The 24181-nt window shown below is 39.9% G+C and overlaps 1 protein-coding gene across 6 annotated transcripts in view; it reads left to right on the forward strand.

The window, feature by feature from the left end:
• The window catches only part of ARHGAP15 (Rho GTPase activating protein 15), a 339806-nt gene that overhangs the window by 61914 nt on the left and 253711 nt on the right, over positions 1–24181 (forward strand). For all 6 annotated transcript variants that reach the window (XM_026089060.1, XM_026089062.1, XM_026089065.1 and 3 more), the window contains one exon: positions 2869–2958. In XM_026089060.1, the coding sequence (XP_025944845.1) occupies positions 2869–2958 (90 nt within the window). The remainder of the gene's footprint in view (positions 1–2868; positions 2959–24181) is intronic.

Below are 24181 nucleotides of genomic sequence, written 5' to 3' on the forward strand. Positions count from 1 at the left end.
CTAGAGTTATCACAGCTCTGTTGTTACTTGCCAGAGTGAAATTCTATTATCACTGGTCTTTTTGACCACGAAAAACCGGTCTGTTTATTCTCCAAGATAGTTTATTCAACAGAGGTTATTTTAACCTCAGGTTATTAGCCCATCTGCAAAGTAATTTAGTGAGTGAAAATGCCTCTGAAATCCATATTCATGTTTAGGAAGATTTCATTGTAACAGACACTTGTACCAATTTACAGCATAACCCCCTCCAACAACGCTGATATAACATAATTGGTCTGACTGAAAAACACAAAGCAAGGACGTGAAGCGTGCAGGCTTTCGCGTTAACCTCAACTTACTGCATTGCAGTGTCCCTGGGTAATGCCTGCACTGGAAAGCAAGCTCAACATAACAGCGCAATGTTTAGGCCAGGATGAATTTTTAGGTGTCTTTCGTAGCGGTCACACAGGCTTAAACARGGGCATTTGTCCCCATTGCTCAGAGCGCTCGGTGGTGGAGAAGCCAGGGGGTCTTGCAGAGCTGCGTGGTTGCTTGTCTTTCCAATACCCTGAATGTGCATCCCACCCTTTCTGGAATGGGAGAACAGCACGTACCAGTCCTTTTCTTCTGCTTCATATAAGCTTGGAGGGCTAAACAAACTCCAGATTGCAACAACAAAGAAAGACTAAACCAACTGCCTGTACACCGAGTGCTGGAGGAGTCCAAGTCCTTTGTTACCTGCATTTTTGTAGAATACTAGATATTAAAGTTGATAAAAACCTGTAAAGTTCCCTAATCCATCTTCTTGCAAAAGTTCTCTGCATCTTCTGTTATTTTTTGCACTTCAGCTTAAAATGCAATGACAGTTTCCTGAAGGATACTGGGCTACAGAAAATTTTCCTCACTATCGAGAAACGATTTCCCTATTCTTTGTCTAAATTTCAATCTCTTTTCATCTCATTATATTTTCCAAGATTTCTTGATTCTTTTTGTTGACTGCATAATGCTGCACTTCTTAAAAAATTTTCAGGCTCAGCCTATCGTTCTGGGCTCTTTTTCAAAGAAAGCAAGCTGACCCCGTTTGAAAGACTGGGTGTACCATAGGTTATATGACTGCCTACTCTGTGTGGTGCAGAGCAATCGCTTCATGGAGTCGTGGGGATGAAACTTCCCGAGTCCATCTTCTAGCCAGGGAGAGTGATCTAGTCAAAGGATACATGATATCCCTGTTTTTTAAAAGTATTGTAGTACTGGAGTGTTGAAAATTGAATTTTTTTCCTAGTTCAGTATTTGTTTTTTCTAATCACGACTCTTTTTACTTGATCACTTTTGCTTTACAAATATTAACTGATTCGACTTTGCAACATCCTTGTAAAATTGAGTATCACTACTGCAGTTTTGCTTTGTTATTAAGATTTAGAAAGGTTATGTTTCTTGTCAGAGGCCAGACAGGAAGTCTAAGGCAGAGCTGGGAAAATAAAACCCTAAACCCTGCTCTTCTAGTGGTTTAGCCACAAGAACATCCTTCTGTTTTGAATAACATATTTTTTCTATTTAAAAAAATAAAAAAAGGGAACAAAGACACACAAGGCTGTCAGTTTTAGAGGAGCTGAACCATGGTGGTTTTATGGTTTGGCAAATAAAGATTATAATTACAACTCCAGGACTGAAAAATGCCAGAAACTATGGCTGCAAGTTACTTGACCAGGATTTTTTACTCTGCTTCTTTTAACCTAAATAGATCCTTTGCTGCCCATTTCAAAAGCACCCTGGAGAACACACATTTTTTTAGCCTTTAGTAACAACATCAGAGAAATTCAGGGAGCAATCTTTGGAAAGCTGATTATGTGGTTGATGCTGGACTGGCCACCGTAACTTCTGCATTTAAGTCTGTTTTCTTTATCACCAATGTCATTTTTGAAGGTAAAATGGCTTAAGAACAATAGAGCAAAAAAGATGCATCAAGCCTGATTAATTACATTATGTGGATATTACTCCATATCTTACCCAAAAGGGACTTATTAGTGCTATATATTGTTAGCAGTAGTAGTTTCCTTGTTGTCTGGGATGTACAGTAACCTAATCTATAAAGGATAGTCTAAACTAGAAAGGCTTTGCCAGAACTGCTGCACAGGCAAAGTCCCTGGAGAAACAGTTTATATGGCAAATGAGGATTATTTTGCTTTAAACCAGCTCCCAGCAACATAAATGATACTGGCCAACAAAGCTGCTGTTAGTATTATTTGCATCCGTACGGAGTAGCTGGGGAGGCAGAGCTACGTCTGGGGATGTGAGATTGTCTGTCGTAGACTGACATTGCTGAAGGAGCAAACTTGGGAGTGTAGAGCTAGCCTACAGACATGAGTTCTTTCTGGGCGTCGCACATGCCCTCAAAGCTGTTTTTAGGAGCTAGAAATGATAATTTGTTTGGAGAAAGAAGATGGTCTSTCTTAGAGGGATGATGCATGCTCTCGTCTGGTTTTTGTCCTTCCACCTGCATCAGTTTAAAATCATAGGTGGATAAACCACAAAACTTTACCTTTAAATACAATGGCTTTTCAAGATGTTTTGCAAAGTAAGCAATTAAAAAATCCACTTGATGTGTATGCATTTGTATTTTGATCTGTTGTATATATGTGGTATATCAGACTGTTTTTAAGCAGTCTAATTATATTTAAAATTATGCATCTAATACAAGAACCTTACTCCTAAATTAACACACCTCGGAAGTGGTTATATAATACTGACAGGGAGTAATGAACTCTTTTAGAGTAATACTAGCAGCAGCACTACAATATTGTGTCACTTGATCTATTTTGATCTTTATCTAATAACTGTCCCCATTTCTGAAAATTCAGGACATATTCATAGTTATTTTTTTCTTTCCAGAAACCAGGATATAAACCTGAATGTGTGGATTTGTGTGGTGCTCGCATTGAGTGGACCCCAGAGAAATCCAGCAGAAAGAATGTCTTTCAGGTAAGAGGCAATGCATGCATTCCATTGCTCATTTGAGTATATAGTCTYTTAAGCTAAGAGGTACGTTTTATTTCCTTTATTGGATATTTTAATAATTACAGGCTGATTTAATACAGCATTTTTCTTATCCATGTAGGAGTGTAACATTTTATCAAGCATTGGTTTACTATTTTTCCAAGAGAAGAATTTCTGATGACTGAATCTCCTTAAACACTTGAGAACCTGTTGATTTATTGATTAATGTTCTATATGCAATTTGTTTTTAAAACTTAGTAGGTAATTGCTTTGGGTTCAGGCCTAGAATCTTGACCTAAAGAACTTCCATAAACACAAATTCTTCAAAATGCTTATACAAGCATTGCTCCAACGTAGTGTGGTTACTCTGTTTATTTTTATTGCTGTTAAGGGTGCTCAGATGGTGATGACCTAGGTTCRTTTCTGGAAGGGAAGGGAAAGACTGTAAGAGTCCACCTCTGTCAGGGCCAAAATAGAAAGATGTGTATTTCTCATATGTCTATTCTTTGTTGATGGATAATAGTGTTATTTAATTATTACATCTAAATTCCATTGTATCAAATGGGAGGATCAAGGCCTTAAAGGATAAAAGGATGAAGAAAGCATTATTTCAGGGTTAACATTCCAGYATCTAGGGGCTAAAAATGTTTATTGCAACATTTTTAATCCTTGGACGTAACCCAGCTCCCACGAACATCAGTGGAAATGCTTTTTTTTTTTTTTTTCACTAGAAGTTTTATCAAGCCACATAAAAATAGTATTTCCAATGAATTATTTGAGTTGCTACACAGAGTTCTAACATAAAGGATTTTTAACAATATAAACTTCCCTTTGCTGTTGAAGGGAGGAGAGACGCAGAAGGGAATATGCTAAGTACAAGGTATCTTTAATTATCAGATATTCCTTTTGCATTATCACCGACCGGAACATGCTGGAGGAACCACCAGTTTGTTTTAAACTGTGGCTGGGTCTGGGGCTGTAAAAATACAAACAAACAAAAAAAATTCCCCAAACCAAGGAGACTATCTGTGGGGGTCAACTGGGTGTTTACGGAGACTTTTTCAAGATTTATTTTTCTAGATATGTTTTTAAAGCACATGCAATATTTAGAAATATTCCCTGGCTTCAAGTCAGTGAGACTTATGCTTCTATTCCCCCACATCCTTTAGGTTGTCTTGAAACAACACTTGGAGCCTTGTCATTTCCTAGGTATTTTTAGAATAAATATTTTGGTTTTGCTGTCAATCTTCGGCTTTTTCACTTGGAAAGTGATTAAGTATAACCTTAGCCTTCAGTCCTGCAACCTCTTGTGCACACTGACAGATCTTCTGAGCTTTTAGGGTTTATTTCTCATCTTGCATTAGGTAAAATTTTTATTTGGAAATGCATGTGMGAATGATGATTCATTGAAGCTATTATATTTCCAATATAAAGAAAATGAAACCCTATGTTATTGATTTACCAAAACTGGTTGTATGAAGACTTTGCAATATATTTTCTTCTCACTTCTATTAGTGTGAGGTGTAACTCCACTGAATCAGAATAATGTGAGAAAGGGAACTCATGCACTACTGTTTGAACCCATTAAAATGCATCTTCATCAAGCCAATAAGTGAGTGGGAGAGACATTAAGAAGTAAAGAATGGGAGGAAGGACATATGTTAAGACACATTTTGAAAAGGGATGGAGCATTGTTTAGACAGAGCGCTACAAGAAGATGATGCCAGATGGCAAGAGCGAAAGAGAAGAAGGCTTTGGCATCAATAGTGGTGACATTTTGGGAAAGCAAAGGACTGAAGAAGACTGGTGCTTCATGAGGAGATAGAGTGGGAAGGGGAATAGAGAGAGAGAGTGTGCACAGATTTATGAGATAGTCTGGAGAGACTCCAAGACAAGTTCTAAAGCTAAGAGGTCAGTTTGTACCTGGATACTGAGTATTTCAGGAAACACTTAYGATGCTCTGCTTATTCATGTATATGGATGGCAATAGTATTGATAATATATATGTCTACTTGTTCACAGAATGTGGGTGTTTTCTTTTTTCTTTTGCAACCTAAATATAGACACTTTGCATTGCTATTGATTAAATATGTTAGCTGCTGAACTCTGAAATGATCAGAAATAAGTATGTTTATATCTTCAAAGCATGACAACAAGGCATGGTTGGTGGGGTTTTGTTTCATTAGTTTCTAAATAAGAAAACATTATTTTCTGATTCAAACAGAGCAATGGGCGCTTTCTGCTAATGTGTTGTACCAGAACTAGATGCAGAATTTTGAGTTTGATTTAGCCTGGGTGCTCAATTTGAGTTCATGAATTATAGATTAGAAATAGAAAATGACTATTGAGATTTTGGTTTGAAGAAAAAGCAGGAAATCTTGAGTTTAAAATCTAAGCATATGACAGTTAACGGATCGTAACAAGAAGATGGAGTATAGGAGTATCATGAAGAAAATTAATTGGAAACATGATCGATGCAGGGAATAAAAAGAGGAAACTTCAAGCAAATGGTATTCAGGCAGGAAGATTTGGGTTTCTGGTCTTGATCATGAGGTTTTCAGCAGTGTTACTCCATTCATTTTAATTGAGCTACTCCCTGTTTAACAGGATAAGTCTGATCTGTCTCACATACTATCCGATTTGTGCATGCAACCTGTTTCGGTTCTTGATGAACATTTTGTTTTTTTTCAAGTTTTCTTTAACAGTAACCTAAAACATATACATTTTGCAAAGTATAGCCTTTTGATTTTCCTTCGTTTATTGATGATATAGCTAGCACTGAGAAAAAGAACTAGTTTGAAACAGCTTCACACAATGAGGGGAAGCGTAGCAGTTTGCTGCGAGCTACCGCACTGTTTGTTCTCTCTGGCTAAATGACGTGATACACTAGGTCTTCATCAGAGGAGTGGTGAATAAAAGAAGATTTATGTTCAAATCACATGCTTTAAATATTTCTGCTAAGTGCTAGTTTGCTCTCTGGTGTTTAGCCTGAAATTTAAAGCACTGAGGATTAAAAGGATTACAACATAATCTTAAATAATCCTAAGTGTCATTTACAGAGAGATGGTTGTAATAACTAAATAAAACCATGTTAAAGGATGGCAGTGTTGTCAGTCAGCAACGGGAACAGAAAGGGTGCCTATGTCACTCTGTCGCTCTCCTTTTTCCTTTATTTAATTCAGTTTTATATCAAATAGTTGGGTTTTGATGTGAGTTACAAATGAAGAAAATAGTAACACGATGCCCGCTTTGCGGGCAGTGCTAATCTGGTTGCTGAGGCACTGGTAACTAGATTAGTTTACAGATTTTCTCAATACTCAGTATTTTCTGCTTCTAGTAAACTTTTCATTTGGAGTTTAATCTTTCCCCTGCTTTACTCATCCTCGCTTGTAAGTCAAGCAGCCCTTTTTAATTTCAAATTCTGCCAAGATGGTGTGGAAGACGTTCTTCTGACCTATGGTTGCACAATTCAGAAGCTTCATTAGCACAAAATCTTGTGGCTGTGGAGTACTTCCTTTTTAGGAAGGTTTAGAAGCATTTCTTTTGCATGATTCTAAAAAGAAAAGGAGGGGGGAAAAAAAAAAGAGAGGTGAAGAGTGGGCGGGGGGGAGGAGGGAGAGTAGGTCACCAGCAGCATGCTTGTGAATCGGTGAAGCAGATTGGTTCTCTTAATAGCACTATTCATTTAACTATCACACTTTTTTTATTACTATTTCTTAAGTGATATTTTTTTTCTCCCTTTGCCAAGTTCAGCAGGTTTCCAGTGCAAAATTTCTGGAGCCTGATGCCCTGGCTCTTGCCACAGTACTAGTGTGATACCAGTTTTTATCTCAGTAAACGGCAGCCATTTGGGGTTACTCATTCATACACAAATAAGAATTRTAAATATATTTTTGTGTCTCCTTATGAGATACTCGGTGTTCCAACAATGTGACACTTGAAAGTACAACTGTACCTACGCCTAATGTGAAAGAATTTATTTTGCAGAAATTTYGTATATGCTGCATATATTTCAAAACATTTGTGATGCTGATACAGGGTAACTCCCGTACCCCTGAAGTTTCTCAAGCTTTAAAAGCATAATCTGAATGACACGCTCTTTTGTTCTGTATACTGCGGGATCACTATAGGATCTGGATGCCTCCCAAAAATGGTTTAAGTCACCACCTTTTGCCATGGGAGGGTCATTTTCTTTTTCCCGATCTCTCTAGAGGAAGCACTGAGAATGCCATGTGGAGTGTTTTGGAAATGTCAGAGGTATTTGGATTTCTTTTTGTGTTTTTAAAAGGAAAGGCTGCATTGGGGAGGCAAGTCTAAGAAAGAGCTTGCACTTGGATGGATGTGGAGCTTCTGGTAGTCCTTGTGGTCAGCCAGAGTTTGGTCCGTACTCTGAACTGGCCCGGAGAAAGTTTTGTGTCGTTAGACTTTGAGCATTTTTGTCTGCAGTTAGTACACTAACCTTTGCTGGCTTTGAATTAGGTCTGAATTAGACTGACATGCTCCTATTTTAAAATCTGCATAGCATTTTGTCCKCTTCTGGAGGTTACCGCTATGTTTTTGGTTTAATTTCTTTCCCAGGGACCTGAATTTATCATTGCTTAATTAAAAGACATAGCCGCGTCACACAATTTTTAGATGGTGTCAGCAAGAGATGCTCTAAATAATRAACTTGTAATTAGTTTAAAGTAGGCACAAGAAATGGTCTTCATCATCATTCTCTTAGAGTTGTTCAAGTGTATATTTTCAGGCAAGTAAACCTCCCCTATTGGCATGAGGGAGAGCTCTTGAACAGGGCAATGTGGACTGGTTTCTGTATTGTGTTTCAAATTTTCCCATTGTCTTTTTTTGACCTCACCGTGTAAGTCATGGCCAAAATGTTCAGTAAAACCTAAGGGATGGCTGCATATAAACTCCTGACTTCTCCATGTATCAGCTATTTTCTTTTGTAACCGAAGTACAATAAGAACTGCGAATGCATTTATTTTATTGAACTTACCTGCCTTTGTTCTTAATTTCTTACATTTTTGAAAGCCGATTAATACTTTCTGTACTTGATAAATCTGCATCCAAAAAGCAGAATCACRGCTGTGGATAGTGAATACTTTCTATATACAAATTTGTACTGATTTTGCTATTCTGGAAGCTGACTCTTATTCTACTTTCACAATATTGTAACTGTGTGGACATTTTTGGAATAACTTCTGATTTACACCTGTTGAAAACCAGACCTTTATTTATTAATTGTCCTATTATCATTTAATTTCTTTTAAACCAAAAGTTACAAAAGAAACCGTGCTTTACAAGTTTATTGCCTTAGTCTTTTGAGAACCCAAATTTCCTAAGGTATTAAATGCTTCAGATCACAATCACTCCTTTTGGAATACGCTATTGTTCCAGGAACAATTAGTCAGAATCTTTTGCAAGGAATGGCATTAGAGCTATGTTTTCAATGCATTCCTGTATGCCAATTTTTTGTTGTTGATTAAAAAAGTAAGAGAGATGGTACATAGCGTAAGAACAAAAGCATCTTGCTTATGAGGGAAAGTTCTGTAGAAAATACAAATGCACGTAGTACACATTATTAACATGATGAAATCAAAAAGTCAGTTCCCTTCTGAAGACTTTAATACAAGATTTTAAGCTGATAAAGAGGAGAGGCATTTAGAGATGCTTGGGAAAGTTATAACGAATTTTTTTGTATGAAAAGGGCAGATTTAATGGTAATCAGTTTACCTGTGTTGACAGTACATATTCTTGAGACCCAAGGAAGTATTGGTTGTTAAAAAGCAYGATAGGTAGAAGCACTGGCTGGGAGAGAAAAAGATCCTCATCTAGTTCAAARTAAGCAACAAAGTAAAAGCCTAGTAATTTGTATAAGATATGGGGACCCAGGTTCATCGTCTTGTTTCAGAAGTGCTGGGTGAGTAATAATTATGCTTTTAACAACTCTGAGAAAATAGATGTATTTGCCTTCTGTCACTGTTGTTTCACTCTCGAAGTTCTAATGTTATCTGCATTTCTCCAAATGAAKTATATTAAAAGAAGATGAAATAGATTTCAGGCTGCTTTGTAAACACAGACACACAAGTGCCGAATGTGATTTAAGTTTTAAGAAATGTCAGGTAATGAAGTCCCTCCCCCTCCCCCCCACCTCCCCCATGCGATGGAGAGAGAGATGCATTTCAGTAGTCCGACAGCACMAGCAGTTCCTGCAAAGCTTACCTTCGCACTTAGTGACGGGAGCGTGCAATCCCTAAAGCCTTGGGTTTCCTACATATAAGAACAGTAGAAAGAAACTGAAACAATGTAGGCGTATTAGAGAAGATGTGATTTTTTTTGGGGGGGGGGTAATAGGTATGAAAACGTTTGTACTTTGTTTCATACAGTATATGAGAAAATAGACAATGTTTTAGCAGGGAGCGAAGTGGGAAGAAACTGTTTTTGAGAACTGTATATGTTTACAGGGCGTGGGAAACTGAGTCTTCAATCTCTGTAAAGAGGTAGTTTCAAGGAACGGTCAACTGTGCAACTTCATTCATGAAAGCAGCAGGTTGAGCTGGTCATAATTTTGTAGCAAGTATATATTGCTAATATATTTTTCTTGCTTTCTGTCGTTCTTGCATCTGCTTTGGGGTAAGACTTTCACTGGTTTCAGTAAAGGCTTTGTATATTTTATGACTCCAAAATCAGAACAGCAGAGATTCTTTGGCTTTCTGCTACTCAAATTTCTTTTTAATTAAAAAAAACATTCAGCAAATTTCTGAACAGTTATTACTGTTTAGAAATTTTGAAGGCCACTTCTGATATGCAACTTTTTGTCATAACTGCCTACTTCAAAGAAGACTGAAATTCTCAGTAAAACTTTGGTTGATTTCTCATTAAATATCATCTTAGCTAAACAGTTCCTCTTCTCTGATCACTGTCCCACTGAAAACAAACTTCACTGTATTGAGAATAACACCTTGATCAACTCATAGGGACATCTAGAAAAGATAATAGAAACTATAGAAGAAGAAAGCTGTTATGGGCGTAAAAAAAAGACATGTAAAAAGACGTGACAGAGTTAAAGGACACTTTCTCCCTGAGTTTCCAGGTTGTGCCCCATGAGCAGCAGAGCCCTTTCCACCTCCTCACAGCAGGAGGTGCCGCTCGCCCCAAAAGCATGGGAATGGTTTTGGCCATGCTCTGGCTTTCTCTGCCCTGAAATCTCTCGCGTTGAAGCACCGGGGACCTTGGCTATCTGGTGTGTCAGCGGGATTCGGCTCTGCAGCRGGAAGTGAGAGCAGAGTTGTCCCCCGGGCAGCTCTTCTTCCCTGCCTTGTAGCAGGGGGATGTGTTTTCAGTGGAGTAAAACGTAGGTTTTGAAGGGGTAGCGCTTTCGCCGCCACGAGCCGGACCCGCAGCTGGTACGAGTCGCCTGTGCATCGCTTGCCTCGCTGGACACAGGTGTGCGAGGCAAATCTGGGCAAACCGGGTCCTATAAACACRTTGCGCTCAGGGTTTCAGCAAAATCCTGAAAGCCTAGGAATCAAAATGCAAAGCAAGGCAAAGTCTTCTCTCTGAAGACCAGGCTGATTAAAAAACCCATGTACTCCAGATCTGGCGCTGTGTATACATAAATGCCTGTCTGCTGAAAAATAATTGCAATAATAGCTCAACGCGCTTTTTTAGGAGGTCATCTTCTGAGGGACACAAGCGCTGATATGTGAGTGGCTTTGAGAGGTGCRAGCGCTGGGGTATGCTCATACACATGTGCTTCTTAAGAAATTATGTGAATCACTTAGCTTTTGACAGCTACGCTGCAGCTTTCATAACTGCAGATGTTATTTGTCCATCAGAAAAGAAAATATTTATTTCAAGCCACAGGCATTTTCTGTGTTACAAAAATAAAGCATAACAGCAGTTAATGCTTCATGTGCATGTGAAATAATTTTGTCGGGGACGGATGCACCGACGAGCAAAAGGGCCTGGACAGAAAAGTGACTGTGGAGTAGGAGAGCCCCCGGCCGCCTTGGCTTGTACCCTGCGCCCTCCACAGAACCAGTCGGGGCTCCTTTCCCCGCACGGCCGCACGGCAGCAAAGCTGCTCGTTTCCCTGTAGCCTTCCGCCTGCCTTCACGGCGGGGTTTTCGCAGCTCGAGCAGCGAGCCTGATTTTGTGGCTCGCATGCGAAATGGCAGCGGGCTGCAGCCGATTGCTGCATTATTCATAAACATATTGCTGCCATCTCGTGGGCAGCGCACGAGGCAGCGCTGCTGGCCCGGCCGGCTTCGCCGGCAGCCGAACGCTCGCCCGGCCCCGCGTGGGCGCCTGGCCGTGCCCCGCCGCTCCGGCGGAGACCTCCAACGCCTCCACGGGGCCTGGCGTTTTCCCAGGCCGTCTCTGGCGGATGAGGCTCCCGGCTGGGCTTTGCACGTCAGGGAAGGTTTCGAAAGGCAGGATTTTCATTCCAGCTTGTCATTTACAGCTGGAATTGGGAGCGGTTTTTAAGCGCTTTTCCGTGGAAAGCGGTTTCTAACAGGCCTAGCTGAACAGTGCATCCTATTAACACTTATTTTAGCTGGTCGCTAAATGAGGTAATGTCTGATCTGGAAAGGAATACTGCTGTTGCAAACCTGTAATCTCTAAATTATGCATGCAGTAGTGGTTTTATATTTTAAAATGGTGATTATCTTCTGATCAGCAGCACTGATAGTGAAATGGCAAACAGCTTCATAAGGACGGATTGGTTCCTAGATAAAGAACTTAATGAGAATTACTGTTACAGATATCCTGTTTTGTGACCTTGGTAAAGCCTGTGGTGCTCTGATGTGGGGCCTTGATGCTGCATTTTGTGTACCCATAAAATGGGGGAAGTGGTATTTTCACAGGCCTTAGCAATCAAGAGCAGAAGGGGAGTGCAGAAATGCGAAAGGAGAGTGTATTTTCTCATTCTTTGATACTTAAAGTTTAGGTTTTTGCAGTTCTCCTGAGTGAAAACAGCTAAATTAATTTAAAAGCATTATGATTTTTGCAGGCCTCTTAGTCTAAGTTAATATTAAAAAAAAAAATTGTCTTGATATGTGCCCAAACATTGCACACGTTCCCTTAATTTATCAAACTCTTGAAAAACAAAGAGAAAAATGAATCCTAAATGAACTCACTCAGAGATAATCAAATCTGACTTGTTTACATGTTTGGTGCTGGTATTTCTGTATTCAGCCACTACATTTTTTGAAATCTTGGCTAAGTCACTTTACTCCATTTTTGTGTTCCTCTTTAATGAGTGAGGCAGATATTTAAAGTTGGCTGGGCACGGAGAGCCTTGGCTGTCCTCTCTTTGAAAGGCAGCACCTCACATTTGTGTACAAAGGGATGCCAGATGCTATGGTAGGGATTCACGTTTCTGTGTAGGAGTGATTTGGGCTGCTAACTTTCTTTTGGGAAAGGATGGGTTTAGATGTGTCAAGGTGTTAAATGGACAATAGCCGGCAATTTGAATGCAAGGGGAGAAATGCAAATAGTGACCTGCCCTCTCTTTTAGAAAATATGTCCCTCTGTTTGCAGCAGAACAGTAATTCTTAGACTGTGATTCACCACTGATGGAAGGAGGAGGCTTTTCGAAATGGTAATACAATCCTAGTCAGCCTAAGAAGACATTTAAGGTAGTTTCCAGATGGTGCAAATGGAAGGAAAGCCTAGAAGAACATTTTCCACATGGACCCTTGGTTTCGAAACCTCCTCCTCAAAGTTTATTGATTTTTAAGGATGCACTTCCAACTGCTCCCATTTGTAGAGTCTTTTTATATGGATTATGGAGTTGTTACAAATTTGAATTTGGGTCTAGGGGCTGGACCGGTTGAATTTTGGTGTATTTTTTATCAAATTAATTTTTCATTTCATTGCCTTTTCCCTGATTTAGGGTGAAAAAATTCCTAGGTATTTCATGTAGACACATTTGTAGTTGCTGACCAAAAATCATGTAACCTGGAATAAAAGTGTTTTGAGATATAATATTTCTCAAAATAAAAAATCTTTTCCTAATTGATTCATTATGGGGAAAAAAGGGTGATCCAAGAAGCTTCTGGTACACTGTGTGGAAACGTAATGTGGACACCAATCAGTAACTTTTTTTTTTTTTTTTTAAAGCTATCCTGAGGAAATATTTTCTTTGGCCTACAAAGTTGCAAAGAGGAGATATGGCTAGCTTATCACTTCTTTAAAAATGGAGTATCTAACTTACATTACCCGATTATTTTAACTCCTAAAATCCACAGCACATTACCCGGCATCCCTTTACTGTGTTTCTCTGATCATAGTCATGATTGTTACAAATACGTTGCTGTTTAAAATGTTGACATCTTTGAGATTTGGAACGTGATTAGGGGCCCCCTACGTCAGAGTCTGCAGGTAAACTTTTACAGGTTGAGGCTCAGAATAATTTTTCAGGATGGAAAGTACACATTTGTACAAGTACATGCTTAAATTTAGGAAACAGGTAGCCAATCACCACAATTCTATAAAGTAAGAGAATTATTATTTTCTATTATTTGTACATAGTCATCACTAGGTGGAGGCATACTTTACATATTCTGTTAAATGTGTCATCTGTTATGGGCTGAGATGAATTGCATCGATACTGCATAGTTCAGTGAATGATTTGATTTTTTCACCTGAACTGTCTGAAATAACCTGTTACCACCAAATGCCAAACTCTCAGACAGAGTAAGCAGACTTGTGCTTCAGCCCCTTTCAATGCTGAAAAGCTATGAAAAATGGCTATTTATTTTAACCCTGGTCTGTGGTGCGATCTCTCGAATTAAATCAAGAACAAGCATGTACTTCACGCCTGGTAAAGTTAAAAGGAGACACAATCCACGTGTCATGGAGCAAGAGATTAGAACAACCACTATCCACCCATTCTCATACCACATCCTGGAGTATTTAAATCAAGGTAGAATGGGTTGAATTTTTTCTTCGCTTCTCTTTTCGCTGCGGTAGCTCTGCCCATTCGCAGCCCCGTGTATTTTCTCATGGTGCAGGGCCACCTGCTGTAGACCGGATCGGCTAGAGTGCGTTTTGGATAGACCAGGCTAGATTTTCCATGAGGGTAACACGAGCCGCCTCCGTTGCCGTTCATAGACTTCTGTGGAGCTCGCGCCTTGGTGAGCGCAGCCCCAGCGGCGCCGCGGCCACGTCTGTTCTCACAAGCAGAGACCCGCGGGGTGGACGCGGGAGTCGCAGGCAAGAGCTGGCTCTTTCTCGGTAATTTGAACGCTGGATTATGACTCTTTACAGTTTATTATATCCTCTGGCTTTTATCATAGGAGTGACTGGAGGAAGAAGTGTCACAGCACACCGAGTATAAAGAAAAAGTGCAATTTATTCAGAAAATACTGCCCACCTTTCAGAGTAAGACACGCATTCTGTTTTAAGCATCCTGTGGAAAGTGGGGGGAATACATTTTTACATCTCTGACATTTTAGCATGTTTTGGAGACTGGTGTCATCACTGTTGAGAGAGATTTCCTGTGCTTTGATGCTGCTTAGCCCCAAATTGGTGAAGTGGAAATTGCTCTGACCTCAAGCCCTGTCACCTGCCTTGTCCCTGCTGAGGCCGTGCTCTGTCCTCGCCCAGAGGTTAGCCTGGCAAAACTGCCTGTATCCTTCCTTCCTTGGAGAGAGCTGCAAAAACACGATAAAGCAGCTGAAATATGTCCCCCCTTTTTTTTGTTTGTTTTTTTTTGTTTGCTTTTTTTTTGGTAGTGGTTTGGAATCACACTTTTAATAATTATATTCACAATCTAAAATTAAATAAGCATTTTGTTTAGTGCTAACAGACTCACCAACCAGTGTTCAAGAAGGGAAGTCCAGCAGTTTATCAGCCTGTAGAAAATAATTATAGCAATATTTTGAAATACATTGGTTTTAGTTTTGGTTTGATTTATAGAATGTAAATCATCAGTTTTGATTCTTCTGCTTCAAATGGTTTTTTTTGGAACTGAGGCTCTTGAATAAGAGTCCCTCAAACCAAGCTGTTACTCCTGGGAAATTCCGTAGTGGTATGTTACTGGCATTTGAAAAATGCACACCTTCTGAGAAAAGGCAGGAAAATTCTGTCAAACAGACTGATGGGAATTCCCAAGTTTGGAAATACAAGTTCTCTTGGAAAACAATGGCAGTGCAATGTAGCGAAGGGTGTAGCTGGAGTGAAAAGGATCATGTTTTCAGCATTGCATACGTTTTCTTCTTTTTTTATTGTCATTCTGGAAGCAAGTATTCTACATAATCAGGAAAAAGTGCAAAGTAAGGAATAAGAGAGAGTAATGTCTGTTGGAACATAACATAAACTTTACCAGTGTAGAAAAGTGTGAAGAAATATAGTAAAATTGAATGTAAACAAAGAAATGGGGAAAATAAATGTGGGAGTGAAGAACTGTGTACAGGGAGTAGGAAGGATGTAGTCCAATAGCAGAAGATCAAAGGAAGGGAAGCCAATTTTTTCAAATACTCGGTAATAACTTAGATGTAGTAAGGTAAAGGATCTGAACAAAGGGTCAGAATATCACAAATGTGAAAGGAGGAAAAAAATATATATATATAGCAAGGAGTGTACTTTTTTTTTAAAAAAAGGATCAATTATTTTCTCCATCTCCTGATATTTCAGGACACTTTTATAATTACTACTATTATTTTTGCTGCCTCGCGTGCACACACGCTGCCTCCCTCTCCCCCTCGCAGGCGACGCTTCTCCACTTGCGCAGATTTGAGGGGGCAGTACCATCTCGGGGGTTCTTTGCAAGATGCTCGTTTCCCACCGCAGAGAGTGGCATTGCCAGGACTCTTCAGGGGACTCGCTGCCAGCTAGCCTGAAAAGCTCGCCGAGGAGTGGGAGAAGATTTGCATACTGCCCAAGCAGGGCCAGATTTGAACACCCCTCTCGGCTGAATAGTGCATTTCTGAGTAAATAACGGCACGGAAATGGTTGCAGCTTTTGTAGAGCAGGTGCTGGACTGTGTCAGGCTAGTAGGGTCTGACCCTTAATTTATCCCCCCGCTGCCCAGTGCTCCCTTTTTTTCTTTTTCTTTTTAATTCGAATGGAGGTTTCTTTTTACCTGTACATTCCCCCCTCATTTTACCTTTCTCTAGTTTTGTTTTCTTTCCCCATTACCCTCTATTTTACATTTTTGTGTTTTAATAACATATTTTAAGTCATTTTTCTCCTGTTCTCAGTGTGATGACTGTATCCTGATGGAAAGATAATAATGCCCAAGGAGGTTTTCTTTTATGAATTTTGCTGGTGTTACTTTCACATGCACAAATATATCATCTTGATTTCTAGCTCTGGGTCATTTCATTGCTCTTGTATGTCTTGCTATGAGATGTTTGCTGTAATTAAAAGATTAGGTTAAATAGATTATTTGTGCTGCCCTGTCTACATAAATGTTCTGTTTCTATGCCTCTAGATACTGGCTTTTGTGTTTTAAGGCAATGTTGTGCTACAAGAAGTTGCATCACGTCTTCTTTGTCTTTAAGATGATGACTTATTGGTAGCAGAAGCAATCAAATGAGACGTTTACTGCCATAGCTTTGTGGGGTCGGTGAGTTAACAGGTGCCAATAAGATGAGGTCTAAGTAAGTGTTTTAATCATTTCTGAAGTATTTAATTAATGGACTCTTTTTGAGGAGTGGTGAGTGAGGAGACATAATAAATGTTTAATGTTTGTGTCTAGGGAACTCCCCGCCACCCCCATGTAATTTAAGGTGTTTGCTAATAGAAAGCAAACTTAATTGCTGTGTAGCAATCAATGTTAAGCAACTATGAGACTGTCCAACGTTTGGGTGCCTCTCAGGAATTCGCCTATATGTACTGTGATATTCTTGCGTTTATAGTCCAGCTTGTCCAGAGAGACTTCTGGAGGCAGGTTCTCGCTCCGGTGCTTATTGCTAACGGCAGAAACGTGCAGCTTGCAGGGGCTCCGCCAAGGCCTCTGAAACGCTGTTCTCTCCGCGGACGTTGGAGCCACAATTTAGCCAGTGATGCAGGTGCCCTGTGCTCCTCGGCTGCCTGGTGACAGAGATTTATGGGGATGCTGTTTTCTCAGGCGAGGAGCCTGCGGTCGTACCTGGCCTCTCGCAGGCGAGCCCGTGCCGCGGGAGCCAGCCGCGCCGCCAAAGCCCCGTGGCCCTATCGGCGTGAGCTCGGCCTCGGCAGCTCAGCGCGGCGACCCCCTCGGACAGCTACGCGCTTGCGGTCGAAAGCCGGTTCACCTCTGGGTGCCTGAGACTACAGGCAGACTTAAATCAGAGCTCTCTGTGGAAGACTAGGATCATATATACTTAAGCCCAAAAGGTCAGTGATGCCAGAGTCATACTCAGGTTTAAACCGTGTAGTTCTTTTACCAGTAAAAGGTCATCGTTTTATTCTCTGATTCATCTAAATACCTCTGTTTGTGCTTGTGGGCTGTACCAAGCGTATTGCCTGGACTGTCACGGCTTCGGTCACGCTGCCGCTCGCCGGGCTCAGCGCTAGGGCAGGAGGCGCCGGTCGCAGCCTGGCTGCAATGTTCACAACTCCTCCTTTAAACAGTGCCACTGTAAATGCCATGACCATGATTAAACCTATGTATGCTAAAAGGGATTTCCTTGCTTCTACTATAGCCCGTTTTTCTTGACTTCAGAGGAACACTTCCTTTCCTGTTACTTTCCTAAATTCTCAGTCTTTATTTAAAAAAGAAAAAAAAAGAGAGAGAAAACAGTCAGTTCTGTGTCTGAGCTACATTTGATTTCATTTCATTCCTCCTGAGGTCTCCTTTGTTCTATTTTTTTTTAAATAATTCTTTCACTAAATGTCCCTATCTTAAGGAACGACATAGCCAGCGTGGCCCCATTGATTAAAGGCTGTTTTCTTGCTTCTCGGTTGGCACAACGAGCGAAGTTAATAAGCCCAACTTCAGAAGCAGCAGCCTGGCAGAGTTAAGCAGGCAGAGGGCATAAAAAGAGTTCAGGGTGAGCGATCGCTAAGATTTGCAAGGCTCAGTCAATTTGTACTGTAAGCTACCCGTTCCCCTCCGTTCCTACCGCTTCCCCTTCGTTAGCTGCGACTAAGTAAGCTATCGCAGTCCTGACGATCCTCCAGCACCAAAGTGTTAAAGCATAAAGCTGCCTCCAATAACTGGTTGGCTTCCCCGGCCGGGAGAGCGCTACGTTAATTCTCGTCGTCGGAGCAGGGCCGGCAGCTCCGTGGCGTTGCTCATCTGTATTTCATTAAGGCACGTTCTGGGGTGTAATGTGGCAAGTTTAGAAATACAGGAACAGTTGAGGAAATTGATTCTATTTGTTGTTGCAGTTCAATAGACCTTTGATCTGAAATGCTCAAGTGTGCCGGGCTGTTCCACTCGAGCCACCTTTTGCCACTGTTAGTATAGTAATAGCCTTGTTATCAGCTCGTGTGAATTAATGTTGTCATATTAGGAGGGAGAAGTTGCGGTATCACAGGAGCAGGAATACAGTATTGACTGCCTCGGGTAACTGGCCGGTGGATTCACTGACAAGACTTCGTGTGAGCAGCGTAGTCTTGTTATTTTGGAGCATTGCTTCTAATTAAAGTGGCATATTATTAGAATAATAAAAATGTATTTATATAGTGTCCAGACCTCTTGGCTACTCACAAAATGTAACTAAAAGCATAACAATTAGGGTAGCAACATTGTTTTATAAATCCCTGAGCTAATAATGGGAAATAATAAAGGAAAAGATTATAATATGTTGCTTACTACCTAAGAAGGAAACAAAATATTTCCTTAAATGTGGTTGATCCTGAGGGAGTAAAAAAAACCCAACTACTTCTGGAGGTTGCTCTTGTCACTTAGAGATTTGAACACATACAGATCTATGGAAAATATGTGATACAGAGGGCAAAACATTTATCACCACAAGGACTGAATCTTTCAGAAGTGTATCATATGATCGTGTTACTTTTTCTCTTTTTGTTTTTTTCAGCCCTTAATTCTACCTACATTTTCCTTCGCAATCTGTATCTTTCTTCATTTGCTTGTTATCTGCAAACCTTTTATGATGAGTATGTAATGTGTCCATTTATTATCTTTAAGGATGGTTAGTGCACTAGGCTGGGCTTGAAGTGATCCACGTTTTCTTTCCAGCTCTGTAATATGTAGACAAGAATGTGCTTATAATCAGTCAAGGTAAAATAATTGGAAATGGGAATAATAATATAGCAATGGCTAATGTATTTGTCAGCTCAGCTGTAATGTTTTTGGTTTTCTGTTTAACTCACTGAATGTGTACGTGGCGTGTAGAGTAAAGCAGTCCTTTTTGTGAATTTGGTGTATGTAAAACTGATAATACATTTATTTTAAGTGCAGATTATATCTAACAATGTAATTAAAAATTTCAGAGGCACCTCTGCCTCTGAAAATGCAGTTTAGTTGTTGGGTTTTTGGTTCTGTTTGGTTTTTAGTCTCTTAGAGAGCAACTGTACCAATCTGAGCGAGGCATACAGTAACTTTGTTTGGACAAAATCTCACTTCGTTACTTTTTGTTTCTAAATGCAGTTAACAAGTTCTTTTGTACTTCTTTGAGTGTTAATTGATGTAAACAAAGCCTGCATTTTATCTAATCCCACTGAAGCTTGTTAAAATTAGAGATGTGCCAAATTATTCCAAAGCAGGTTGTAAAATAAGTGAACCATTAGATCCACTGGCTCGCAAATAGCATGTACAATGTGTGTTCTGTTTGCTTGTTTTTCAGTTAGAACTTCAAATCACATTTTTTTGCATCTTTGATATTGTATTTAGTTTATCTGTACAGCAGGAGTATATTACAAGCAGCAGGGCTGAGCAGTGTTGAGTGTGGCTGGAGCTATTTCTAGAAAAACCCAGATACATGCCCATAATTCTACCTAGTAGTCAGCTCTTTGTTAATTTTTATATCCAGTGTTTTCAGTTTTGCCTGGATGTTTGTTTCTTAGTATTTTCTCTCTGTGGGAATTGTGATTTGCAAAACTAGTTAATATCTCAGGTTCCAATGTGTTATTTTAGCTATGGTAATCTAATATATAAGGCACCAGGCTTGCCTCAGCTAAATCGCAAAGGCATAGAATGAGTGCTAAGGCATCACTTCCACCAAAAAGTTGCATGAAACTTAGAAATGATAGCCCATCCTCAACTGTCTTAGCCTGTTAACTAGCTCTGATACTGTAAACTGTAAAAATCCTGTTCTCCCACAGCTGCTGTGATTCTGCCCTTTTCTGGTGATTCCCCATGTCTTTATTTGCTCCTTTGACTTGTTTTTTGGAAGCTGAGTCTCTTCCATCTCCTGCCTGCTCTGGGGACTCCGAGAGCTGTGTTCCTGGACTGGTACGCCTTACCTGCGGACAGCCTCATTTACCAACACAGTTAAGTTACCGTCTCTGCACAATAAACGTAAAAGCCTACATCTCTCCTCCAGCTCTGATCCCCTTTCTGACTTGGGAATCAGCTGATTTTCCCCAGCTCTTCTCACAGGCACTTCCTTAGGAGCACAAACTCAACGTGCATGCAGTAGAGCACGGAGAACGGTTCGGCACTGAAATCCAGCAGTGTGCTCACAGTGTTGCAGTACAGCTCAATTCATCTAATTTCCTTACGGATGGCCTGATGGTGAGGGGGTCAGCATGGATCTCAAAAACAGATCCAGAGTTAATGCTTTAGCAGCTAGTCTTTGCTGTGTGCTGTGCTGCCAGTGCTACTCTTCTCTAAGTACTTTAAAGCTGGACATGTTTTCTCTCTTCCTATCCTTTGCTCCTACAGGCAAAGTTTATGTATTTCTTCCATGACAGCATAGTGTCTAACGTTATGAGATACACAATTAGGGCTTTCAGGATTCATGGTAATACAAATTATAAAAAAAGAATGTTTCTGCAGTATTTTCAAGTTTTCTTTAAAGTTGCAAGAGGTGACCAGAGGTGGTTAACCTGTAATTGCACATTTTACCAAATCTCCTAGCAATACTGCAATTACTGCTAAGCAGAAGTTTGATTCTTAAATGGTGTTATTTCAGGCAAAAATGTTATATGCACCCAGCAAGAGAGTATACTGCTGCCCTCAAGGTCAAGAAAGGTGGGTCTAGAGAGATGGCTAGTGATCAGTGTTTCCTGGACCTTGGGAACTGGCTAGCTAGATCCACAAAGGCATTTAGGTACCTAATGAGGAATTGGATTCATAAATAACCTTATGGACTATTAGTGACTTTAGCTTAATGTGTAGGGTTTTCTTCCAAGCAAAAATGTCTTATGGACCATTGTTTCATCAGGTAAAGCTCAGGTGATCTGGTGATGCACATTATACAAAACAGATCTGAAAAGTCAGTATATATAGATGTTTCTCTCTCTTTCATAATTCTCTGTTTTTTCTAGCTGCCAGCACCACAGTGTCTAATCTTTCTAGCAAACAGGTGGCTCTTGCAGTATGCTTTACAATCAGTCAGACTTTGGCTCAGTCTAATTTGCTTAATCATATTAATTAATTACTTTTGTAAATGTCAGAAAAGTTCAGTGCACATTTTACTTTTTAAAAAGATTTTTGAAGATCTTTCTAGTAAATATGTAACTTTCAAATATCTGCAGTATTCTTACTGAAATTGCAGAGCATAGTTACTCAGAGTATTCAGTACAAGTAAGTTATTCAGCTTCCTCAGGCTTTTTTCACTTAACAAATTGACTTAAATTTCTATGAATTTATTTCCTATTTTCCTAACTGTTTAATCAGGTGAAGCCAAACAATTTCAGCCTATGACCTCTTCTAATTAGTCACCTATGTTATTTGGTAGACACAACATGTGATTGTTGCATTCAACATATGCCCTGATTGGAGGATGATATATTTTAGTGGCAGATAAAAACTATAAAATAGAAATGATCTCATTTTTGCACAAATACCTTTTGTTTATGAATTGGAATTGACTGCTGAACAAGATTTCTTCAAGTATTAGCAACCCCCAAAAGCCAACTTGCGAGCAGGAAATTAAAAAAGTTGCATACCTCCCAAAGGTGGAACTCATGTTTGTGTTGTGAACAGTCTTTCTTGACCAGTGCTATTTGTTAACAAAAGTGGTTGCATTACAGTCTTGACTTAATTTATAATCCTAAGGAGAGGTTGCGAACATTCACAGCACAAAGGTTGATAGTTTTGCACAGCACTACTTGTCTGCTCTTTCGATATACCTATATTTGGATAATGTGCAGTTGGCTAGTAAGAAATCATGAGAGCCTAGATGGTGACTGCAGTGATAGTTCTTCTGAAAATAAAAATTCTGACACTGTATAGAGGTCCACAGTCACTGAGTTGCAGCAAGTCTAGGTGAAACGAAGGAAAACGAATGTTCTTACCCCAAGAAACCTTGGGGGAATCACTTCAAATAAAGCCTAATTGACTAACAAATCTACAAATGGTGCCTTTCCATACATCTGACCATTTTGTGCACTTATCATAATTTTTCTGCTGACACGTTTTCTGACTAACGGCATCTGATGTGTTCAGTCTCCCCTGCCAGTCTGGGTGTAGACAGCATGCTCCAGATGTGCACTGCAAGATCACTGTCCTGCAGCAATAAGTCCTTCTGTTCCCAACTGTAACAACATTTAACTTTGAACAGACAGTTTTCCTTACTAAGAATTTCTCTTTCCTTTCATCATTATACTTAATCCGGAAGTATTAGACTCACAAACTAAAAAAATATGTTCTGCCACATAACATGTTCAGGTTAGTCATTAGCTCTCCTCTTAAATCAAGGTCAAGCTGACAACAAGAAGCAAATGTATCTGTATAGGCATGTAAGTATGCTGGTCCTTCAGACAGATAACATCTCCAGGCTGCAAATGCCTATGCCAGGTTAACACCTACCATATAGAAGTGGCTTTTTTGTTTGTGGGTGGCTGGCGCGCTGCCGTAGCCAGCTGTGGTGGCGGAGGCAGTGACGGCACATGTGTGGCAGGTCATCCCAAGCAGGCGCTCCATGAACGAGGCCTGGAGCTGGTAGAGAATTCTCCAGGTGAAAGTTTGTGAAACTGGTAATTCATTGAACCAATGTGATTTCAAGGAATGTAATTTTTTCTACAACATTTTTGTTAGGAAATACTTTTCTGGTTCAGGGTGGGAGTTCAGGGTTCAGAAAGGAGAGTGCTCAATACCAGCAATACCGTTGATAGCAGCAAGTATATAGCCAAAACATTTTTATCGCCATCAGGTCTAATCCTGCGCTACGGATGCTGCCATCTTAGAAGCAGTCTTAAAATGTAAGCCCTTAAAGATTTCATTGTTTCATGCATGCTTGTGCTGCCATGGTGCTATTAGTACTGTTTAAGCTTGTAGTCTGGATAGGATCTTCTAATTTTCCTATGATGCATGGAATTAGCAGGCATTATATAGAGAAAAATTAAGCAGAACATGAGCATAAGGGCTTGTTTTAATTGTCTGTGAATTTTCCTTTTTGATTTTGAGAGATGGTTGCGTGTGGCATTTTTACAATGAAACGAAAATGAAGGTTAAACCAAAACATGGCCTTGTTCACTTTAAAGTTCGCTAAATCTCACTAGTCCTTCAGTGAGCGTGGGGTAAATTTAAGCAGAAGAAGGCAGATTTTGTGTGGATCTGGACCAATTGATGTTTTTTGGCAGAAACAATAGAACTAGAAACATATTACACTGTGTTTTTATGTTTGTTTCCTCACACTGTGTGGTTTTGTCTGGTTTCTCTGCAAGCAAGGTTCAAGCTGGCGAGCCACTCAGTTTCCTTTTGATTTCTTTGTTGTTCGTTTATTGGAATTTGAGATTGGAAGCAGATACAGTGGATGCAAATTCAAGCGAGCCAAAATGTTTTCAGTCTGCCTGTGCAGCCCTGAAAGCTCAAGTCATTGAATTTTATACAGCAGTGATATTAAGCTAATTCTTCCAACTCTTTTGGAATGTGTATTTCCATTAGGATGGATGTATTCACATAAACTAGTTATTTTAATATTCTTCTGAACTGGAATGCAATTACTCACTCAAATTAGCCTTTTAAAATATTTACTAAAGGGGTTATGACATTCTGATCCTTCACAAGGGTATGGTCAAAAACTAGAAGTTTCTCAAGATTCAAGATGTTAGCGCATGAAATGGAGTATGAACACAGGTTATGTATACTCCATCTACATCAATCGTATTTTAAAAACCTAATCAGTATAATATTGCT

The sequence above is a fragment of the Apteryx rowi genome, unplaced genomic scaffold (assembly GCF_003343035.1).
Source record: "Apteryx rowi isolate R43461 unplaced genomic scaffold, aptRow1 scaffold_8, whole genome shotgun sequence".
Taxonomy (NCBI): domain Eukaryota; kingdom Metazoa; phylum Chordata; class Aves; order Apterygiformes; family Apterygidae; genus Apteryx; species Apteryx rowi.